We start from the raw sequence: 9,721 nt of genomic DNA, 5'->3' as shown, positions 1-9,721 counted from the left end.
CAACCATGGCAGATCAGATCTGAAGAAACCTCGCTTTGAGGAGTTTTGGGGGATTTTTTTATTTGTTGCTTGTTTCTATTTATGCAATGTTACACATGCTTCTCCTGTCTTACTTTCCCTTTTGCCTGTCAAGATCTCACGCAAGATATTGTAGTGTGCAATAAGAACGACTCTACAAACCCACTGTGTCATGATATGCAGTAGATTTCTCCAATTCTTTCCCTACTGTGTTATCAAGAATATTAACCACAGTAACTGATTTATAAGGAATCTGAAGTCCTTTTGGTATTAAAGTACAACATAAACATACAGTGTGGGTCTGACTTCATAATCATACTTCCTATTTCTGAGATTATCCTATGGAGAGAGAATGCAGAGAACTGTCATATGCTTCTTCTGTAACCCACCCACCTTCTCACTAAAAATTGTAAATTGTAAATTGTGTAAACCTCTCATGCGTTCATCAAACATACAGCAAAAAAGAGAGGCAATAGCTTCATGTGGTAACAATGTCGATACGCTGTAAATTTCAACCCATCTCCTTACTGGAAACAGTATTTAATCTCCATTGCACCTTTTTTTTATTTTAAATCTGTATATTCAAACAATGCCCAAAAAAATTAAATAAAATGCAGGTATACTTTACGAGGTGAGAACTTTATTAGCAGAACATCATGAATCCATTCACTACACTTAAGTGAAAACACAATATTTACAAAACAAAAAGAAAAGTTTCAATAAAAAATATCTTATAATTACAATAGCCTGTTTAAGCATATAGATATTTTCTTACACGTACATTTATAGAACATCTTTTTTTTTTTACCTCTATGTACAGTGTTATGAGTCAACACTTATCGTTCCTCTATACAATATTAAACAGTTTTATCTCAGGGAAATCCCTGTTAAACACAAATCACCTATTTTAAACAATAGATGTCAAAACGTCCTTTTTTTTTTTTTTTTTTTTTTTTTTTTTGTAAAGCTTTACAGCATGTTTTTCATTTGTTTGTGTGTTTGTTTGTTTTAGTAAAATTAGATGCAGGTTCTCCTGATGTGTCTCAAATTTACAACTCCCAAACTTCGCAAGAACAAGAGAGGCTCTCAGTCCAAATTTGAAAATTTTTGCTCAAAAAAAAAAAGGTACCCAAAAAAAAAGAAAAAGGGGGGGAGAAAAACAGAGGGAGGGGAAGAAGCGAGCTGACTCAGGCGTCGCTGACAGTTAAATGTTGATCTGTTGTGGTTTAGTTGCTACTAGTTTTGTTTTCGGAGCACTTTGCGATTCCCCCCCCGTGATTGGGCCTTGGGTGTCTCAGATTCCCTGGCGTAGCTTTGCTTGGCTTGGGATCGGCTCTGTGCACACCTGTGGAACAGGAATGAATAGAGGGGGTGTGTGAACTGCCAGGCCCAGACCGACTGGCGCCACCGACAAAACAGAAGGCATGCTTGATCAACAACCCAAAACAAACCAGGTCAAACAAGAAGGCCCCGGTGCTGGAGCAGGGGCCACTGTTGGCTAAGAGACACAGCTGCAGGAGAGCTGGTTCCCCCCCCCCCCCCCCCCCCCCCCCCAACCCCCCCACCCCCAACACACACCACCCACCCCCAACGCACACACAGATACACACACATTAGCCTGGGAGCTGATGTTTTAACCCTCTGCTAGCAAGATTGCCACACAAGGGACAGTTATTGCGTAACAGACAGCTGCGTCTGAGCATTTGGCAATGTACAGGGTCCCGCAATTACAACCTTGTTAGTGTCTGCAGGACAAGCAGGCAGTCTGTTTCAAAGATGCACTACTCAAACAAACAAGAATATTATGGCTACTACAACTACTGTGACTTCATATTAACCGCCCTGATTAGTACCATGATTAGCATTATAGGGTTTCCTCTGCTACTGTTACTATGACTGCTCTGTTGCAACCACTGCCTTTAGCACAACTGCAGAACTGTTACTTCTTCTGCAGTTACAACTGCTACTACAATCAGCATGAAAGCTGCTAATGCGGTCACTCTCATTATTGCTCCGACCACCTTAAGGACACTGTTAAACAATTACTTTCATTCTTCCTTGATTTTAAATTATGCAAGGCTTTATGCTATAACAACTTTGACCACAATAGTAACTGATAATGCTTTTGTGGTAGGTACTGATATTATTATTGCTGTTGTTATTGTTAAGTAGGCCATTAACTATCTGACATTATTGATTTTAGAGATAAACCTTGTTTGAGACTGTCATACACAGAGCGAAGAAATATTGTACTCACCATTGCGCTACATTTCAACGACACAAAACTGAGTCCTCTTGTTTGTTGACCATGGAAGGCCTCTGAAAATATAATAAATAAACATTTGCATATGACCTATTTGGCATACTATAAAATACACGGACCACACACGGTGACTTGACATTTATGACTTTCTTAAAATAAAGTGATTAAAGGAACACAACATCTGTGACAGATAAGCTTTGGATACACCTATTGTTCTGAAAAGGCACTGTGTGTATTTCGATGATTAATTTAAAAATATCAAGATTACTGACACATCCGCACAAATATTTCAGAAATCAGTGTAATGATTAACACCATTCAGCGGTGACAGATATCACGAAATGATAAGAAACAGAGGGTCTATTGACAAGTAGTTCCTTTCACCGTTTGACACTGAATTGCCAGGCTCTTTGAACAATGTGGGTTTACTGAGAACATAAAATTCAATGAGACAATAAAAAATATTATTGGCTACATTTATCGCTATAATGCACAACGTAAATATTGCTTGTTTTTTCTTGCGTCACCCTGGAGGGATTTCAAAGCTGAAACATACTAATACCACAGGCCCCGCTGATAATAAGAAGCCAACCTTTCAGACTTGCCCACCTAAAGTGATCTCTTACGCAAAATAACAGCCAAATACTGACCAAATTAGGTTATTCAATTTTACATCAATGCGAAAGTAAGATCAGTTTATGTGCGACCTGTATTCAAGACGCCCTGGCATTTCAGACAAAGTCATTTCTCCCTCTGACTGCTGAGTCAAACAACGCACGCTTACCTGATCCGTGTTGAGAACCGTCAGCGGCGTCCGGTTCGAAGCGGGTGGGCATGTCCCGTGTTGCTGCTTCAAGAGAGCCGGGTGTGTTTCCAAAGCAAGCTGGAGGTCCAGAATGTAGTCAATCACATGTTGAAGAATTTCCACTTTACTGACTTTCTTACCCTGCGGAATAGTAGGAACCAAACGCTTCAGCCTGCTGTAGCAATCGTTCATGTCGTATTGCAGGCAGAAAAGGTCTTCCTCTTCCATTTTGCATCGTGCGATGTTCAGGCTTTGCTCCGACAAATATCGCAAGGAGAATTCGTTGCAGCTTGAGGAAACCTTGTGGGGGCGAACAGGAGTAGTAGCCTTCATCTTTTATATAAATACGAATTACTTAGGTATGAAACAATCAGTTGTAGAAAAAAAATGCGAGTGAAACGTATAATTGACTCAAAAAAAAAAAGACCAGCGCACAAAATGCAATGTTCTTCACGCGAAAATAAGAAAATCCTATTCAATCGACATCCCTCTGCTCTGTCCTCACTACCTAGCAGCGTCGTAAAGCGAGTGAGTTGACGCTGTACATTTATAGAAGAAAGGGGAGGCGCCATTCGCGAGAGCTTGACAGTTCTGGGCGAGAAACTGGTCAATCACAAGGCTTCCGAAGCCCATGATGAAGCACTACGACCTATAATAAGGCGTGTCCCTGAACTGCGGTGGGTCCCTATCAGAGATGAAGGGGCCAGGTTTAAGTGTGTGTATATGTGTGTATATGTGTGTCTGTGTGTGTGTGTGTGAGAGAGAGAGAGAGAGAAAGTGTTCTCTCGTGTGTGTCGTGTGCGCGTGTGTAAAATAAATATGTGACCATCGTTTATTAGTAATTCATTACTGGTGTTTCTTATTACGTCAGGATATGTTTTGGTCCGCCTGGCCGAATACAATTTTGATCAAAACAGCATAATTATGAAATATGATTTTGTACAAAAAAGAAGTTGTTTTCATATCTACTGGCGGTTGTTAGGATGCAAATCAAAATCAGCCGGGTTTAAGGACAGTCTTCGCTGACATTAGTCATTCCTTACAGTGATAAATAACTGTACGCAACGTGCAATTCATTTTGATTTAAAAGTTAATGTACAGGAACCCGTTCACGAGGCATGGGGTGATATATAGAGCTCACGAGAAGTTTCGATTTATTTGCAGAATTAAGTGTAAACATGAGTGGCAAGTCGATCAAACATGGTGGTCGAAATAGTCCTCCAACAGACACCTTGTAGAAAAATTTGCTTAGTCTACATATATTTTCTTTCTTTTATTGCAAGAATGTATTGAGAAATATATTAGGTTAGGGCCAGCAATGGTCAGATTAAAGCGTCTTTAAAGACCATGATATGAACTCAGTAACTACTGTAACAGTTGCACAACACGGTCTATTAAGGAGCTCAAGTTTTATGACCAAAGTGTGTTTATTTTGACGTGACAGGACAAAACCCCTTCATACACTACTACCTTACCGTGTAACCAGCTGTGCATTGTGTTCGCTTACATTCCTTTAGAGTGGAGCGCGGTTTTGCGCTATTCTGCAAGAGCGCTGACAGCTGATTCACGAGCCCAGCAGCATAGACTGGCTGGCGCCAAGCGCGTGACGTCACCCATTCAAGCTGGGCTCCTCCAGCAGGCATCGCGCGGGCAAGTTGCCAAGGAGACGAGGACGCTCGGTTTTCAACTTCTCTCTGGTGGCGACAAGTGAGCTACAGATGGCTTTTTCTCGATTTTGTAACTGTCTTTTCCAGTTTTCTGCGGTATGAGATTGGTCAAGGTATTTAAGGGAAAGTGGTGTGTGTATACGTGTGTGTTGTGGCTTGTTGCTAACTTGAACTAGTTACTGTGAAAACAGCTACTGGCTTGAAGCAGTTGGGTTGGGCGGACTCCCTCAAGCTTTGCAGGTGCAAACCGTTTCCAAACAGCACTATTTGTCAGGCCCTCAAACCATACCAAGAAAAACACTTACCATGCATAAAGCTAACAATTACCCTATCAAGTCAAAGACAAACAGTCTTTTATCTTTTCTTGTTGGAACAGAGTAATACTGTACAACCCCATCAGAGGTAAACAGTCTCTTGGCTAAATAAATACACAGTGCTGAATGTGCTATACAGTAGATAAATAATGAACTCCAGAGGTACTGAAACTACGGTTCATGTGCTATGATTGTTCTAATGTATGAGCACTTTGCATCATGCATAAATAAGCCTCCAATTAGTTATTACTCTTTGCAGAGTAAAACGCAATACCAGGTGTAATCATCTCAAGGTTACACAGTTATCAGAAATATTATTGTCGTTTTTGACTTCGGCCGCTTCGAATGTTACGTTCCAAGTCCTGTGCAGATTGTGTTTTGCGATGGTCCCTGAGCTGACCCCGTGGGAGGCAGCGTTCTGTGCTGTGGGGAGCACTGGCTAGTGAGGTGTGGAGAACTCACTGTCCGCTTCAAAGGGGGCACTTCAAAAGAGCTTGGCGTATGAATCTTTGATGGTAACCTTTCCTGGAATGTGCACCTCACTCCTCCCTACCGGCAAATCACGACAAAACCGCGGCACTCTGGGTCAAGAAGCACAATTAGATACATTTATTTGCCTTCATCATGGTTTTTAGCAGTGGGTGTAAAAATGCATTATAAATGAATTACATTGCTGTTTAGCACTGTGTGTGTGTGTATGCGCGTGTGTGTGTGTGTGTGCGCGCGTGTGTGTGTGCATGTGTGTTATTGTAAGTGTAAACTGAAGTAAGAGTTTCTGTTACCCTGTTTCACTTACATATGCACTTTACGTAGCTTAGAGATTACCATGCGTAATAAAACCTTTTTAGAACACAGTTGAACGTATTCAGTCATCCTTGTGTTACACCTCACAGTCTCACTGCGTCACACGTAATGCTTTTCCATTCATTTGGCTTCCAACACTCTATTTGATGGTTAAGCCAACAGGTGCTGTATGCATGTCTGACAGCAGAACACACTACCTATTGAGTCTATAATACAACACAAATGATCCAATGAAAATGGATGAAGCAGACTGTAATGCTAAAGATTATGGAGAGGGTGTATCCAAGTTATAGTTGTGCATTTCGTACCATGTAATTAACCAAATAATGACTGAGACGTCCTCTAATCTTGTCATCATTCCCATCAGAGCCTGAGGTAAACTAGGGCTCTGCTCCATATTGTGTCAAACTGGTCCGTGGTCCTTGTCAAAACTGTTTGTATTCTGTCAGGTTTCATGGCATGATATGTTATGAGCAATCTGCACCATGTTAAATGTCATGTTAAGATCTATAATCTGCTCATGGCATTACATTTTCCATTAACTACAGACAGTTGGGTACACAGCTTTCCCAGTTCACACAGATGACTGGACCAGTTGGAGTACGCTGCACGTAACGGCCAGCACAGCTAACGGAACTACCTGTACACACTATCCCACCGGAACCGAAAGCGGAACATGCACTTAAGTGGATCGCTTCTCGTTTCCAAAGGACTTGGAACTGCCTGGCCCCTTTTATCTCCACCCCAAAAGTCTCAGTGCTGTTACGAGAAAACATGCAGTAAACGCGCTGACATTTAGATACGTGACAATCAGACCGTTTCCTTTAATAACGGAAGGTGTTTCTGTGGCAAACATATCACTGGGAAGGTTTAGACTGAATTAGTGCAAATGGTTTGCAGAAGGCTGCGGGATTTTTTTTTTTTTTTTTTTTCAGCCTTTGAAAGCCATTTGTATTTTTCAGGGCCTTGTACTCTGTGTTGACAAGTATAAGGTATTTCATGTGCTGTTTAGAACAGTATGAACAAAGAGCAGAATGGGACCCCTTAATCTGCTTGGGTTTCTGTCCAAATTCACGGGTTTCCAGAAGAATGTCCACCGTATGGAAAATGGTCACTGGTCATCTCCGTAGAGCATGCCAAAATAATGGAGATATGTGTTCTCGGTGGTCCACAGAAACTTACACCGCAAAAGCATGAGGTGTTGAACTGAACCAAATAATCAGCAGAGTGTTTATACGTGTGTGTGCATGAGTGTAGGCTATGTTAATGTAGAGGATGGGGAGTATAGTTGGGTGGTTTTTACGCTGTGAAAGAGTCATTCCTACTCAGACAAACTTCTCTGCGTTTGATGAGTGTTAGCAAAAGGCTACATTTCCTTGTGCACTGTCAGCATAACCTATCGGTTATATAAAGAAGCACATTACAGACAGTGGAAACAGAGGATCCATAAAACATGGGACAGATGCCATGCCCAGGTCACCTCACGGTAGTCTGAAATGAGGAAGTGGAGGACAGATAATATTTTACGGAAGTGAAATTGGAGGAAGCTTGCATTAGGGGAGGGGGTCGGGTGTGTGTGTGTGGGGGGGGGGGGTGTAAAATGCTGAGGTCGTGTTTTATCTGCATCGTTGAGAGATGCGTAAGGTCGCAGAGGGCAGGACAGGTCATCTGAAACTCCTCAGGGTCACAAAAAGTCTCACCTCAAGTTCCTTTTTTTTTCGTTTTTTCATTAAGGAACGTTAACGCTGGTGAAAGGGTGTCATTAAAATATTAACCAGTTGCTTTAGAAAGTCAGTAATTTTTTAAAATATATTATATCACCATAAACATTTCACTGTTGTAACAATATTACAACAGCGCTTTTATTTATATCACATGAAACAATGATTTACTAGTACATCTAGAGCAGACTAATTGATTAACATACAGACAGTAACCTCATATTAAGTCTAAACACTCTAATGTTTCTCTCTCTCTCTCACTCTCTCTCTCTCTCTCTCTCTCTCTCAGCCTATACTAAATAATGTAGATTTTCATCATTTGAAACAGAACATGCCCACTCAGAAATGGTGGCAATGGATTTGAGAACAGAATTAATGAATTCTCCTGCACACAATCTTAATTATTATTGTGACCTTTTTGCTCTCAAAGAACCCCCACTTTTCTCAGTAAACACGGAAGAAAGTTTAATTCGTGTCGCAGTATCGGAGAAGTGAACCAGTATTCCAGCTGCCTGAGATCAGTTAGACTCATGATGTTTCACTCATGTTCTTAAGATGTACCAAGTGACTCAGCAGACTCTCACAGTATAGGAAGGAACGGATGAATGACCAAAGGTACAGCAGAGCCACAGACACGTCACTGTTGGTTGGAAAACTGTTGACAAGCTCCACCACTGGGCCTGTCGGTGGAAAGCAACGAAATGTATAAGAAATTTCACTGATCTAGTAACTGCTCTGACAGGCGTAGTCATGAACGTTCGTACAGGTCATACCAAAAGCTGTTTTATGTTTAGCCATCTTAAGTGAGTGTACCTTGGTCTCATACGTGATGTTCAGCATTGCTCTGTAAAATAACCTGTTTTAACCTTGATGTTTGATCTCACTTTATGCCTACAGTTCATTTATTCATACATTTAACAAAAAAAAACAAACAGTCTATGTGCCATGTTCTGCCTTATTTGATATGCGTACTCTAACATCCAGAAGCATGAGGCAGGGATAAGAAGAATATTAGCTACTGAGCAAAGATAGGATGTCCTGGACATTTGATCCTGCCGTCTTTTCAATCGCTCACTGGCACACACAGGTTGAACAAAGTATCTATCATCGTCAAAGGCAAGCGTGACTGACAGGCGTCTTTGGCGCCAGTAAGCCTGTTGTCATATCACGTCTTATCATGTCAATGCACACTGTGTGAAAGCAAAGGGATGACAAAGCTGTTTTTGTGTGTGTGTGTGTGTGTGTGTGTGCGTGTGTGTGTGTACATGTGTGCACACTCATAACTGTTGTGTAAATTTGAGTTTCCTGTAGCCTTTTTGAGAGGGTCAGAGGGTCAAGATGCTCATGTGCTGGTTTTGTCCATTAACCAAAACAGAGCTGTTGAGCAAAGGGGTGTTTCTACACAGCCTGCAGGAGCTGTGGAAACCCCCCTCACCCAGGAAGCCACTGCTTTCGATTTCCACTCTGGTCATCATTTATTATACAATTGCTAGATGGTTTTTTTTCTTTTTTTCTTTTTTTTTTTTTTTTCTTTTTTTGGTATTCACAGCACTTCATGTGCTATGACAAAATACCCCCTAGGTTGAAGTTTCTCAACTCCAGTCCTGGGGAGCCACGTTTTTACCCTAACTCAAAATTTCTCAACTCTAGTGCCGCAGACCTCCTGGACTACACAAGTTTGCCAAAGCCAAGGCACCAGCCTGCTTAGTTCAGTAGTTTATGGGCTTGGTAATTGGCATATACGTTAAATAAAAGATGTACTGTCTCATCTTCAGGAGTGGAGCTGAAAACCACTAGTCTGGCCCAGTTTCACCACATCTGTTTGAATTCATTCACTGATCAGTAAGCTCCTGGTCTCTCGAACTGGGTGTGCCAGTACTAAGCATCAGTCAGAATGATCTATCAGGGCTAGAGAGACTACACTGCAGCCCTGTCTGGAGTCACTGCTCTAGGTGAAACATTAAATACCCAGGTCTGCATGAGAAAAGCCCAGTGGATGCCATATGCCACTTTGTTTAAAGAAACACGTGGGAATGCCATGGGTTAAATTTACTTTGCGCGTGGAATGACAGGGTAGAGTTTTCAGTGCTTACTTGTGTTATCCCGGCTAGTGCTGGATGCAGTGACTG

At 41.5% G+C, this 9,721-nt stretch overlaps 1 protein-coding gene across 1 annotated transcript; it reads right to left on the bottom strand.

The window, feature by feature from the left end:
- Positions 1-1,331: 1,331 nt before the first annotated feature.
- id4 (inhibitor of DNA binding 4) lies at positions 1,332-3,565 on the bottom strand. The gene is made up of 3 exons (XM_030782309.1): positions 3,066-3,565; positions 2,276-2,337; positions 1,332-1,363 (listed from the first exon to the last, which is right to left on the bottom strand). The coding sequence occupies exons 1-2, from the start codon at positions 3,417-3,419 to the stop codon at positions 2,290-2,292; spliced, it is 402 nt and encodes a 133-aa protein (XP_030638169.1). The 5' UTR covers positions 3,420-3,565; the 3' UTR covers positions 1,332-1,363; positions 2,276-2,289.
- Positions 3,566-9,721: the final 6,156 nt, after the last annotated feature.

The sequence above is a fragment of the Chanos chanos genome, chromosome 8 (assembly GCF_902362185.1).
Source record: "Chanos chanos chromosome 8, fChaCha1.1, whole genome shotgun sequence".
NCBI classification, from domain to species: domain Eukaryota; kingdom Metazoa; phylum Chordata; class Actinopteri; order Gonorynchiformes; family Chanidae; genus Chanos; species Chanos chanos.
Note: the sequence above shows the minus strand (reverse complement) of the source record. Positions and strands in the feature narration are given on the sequence as shown.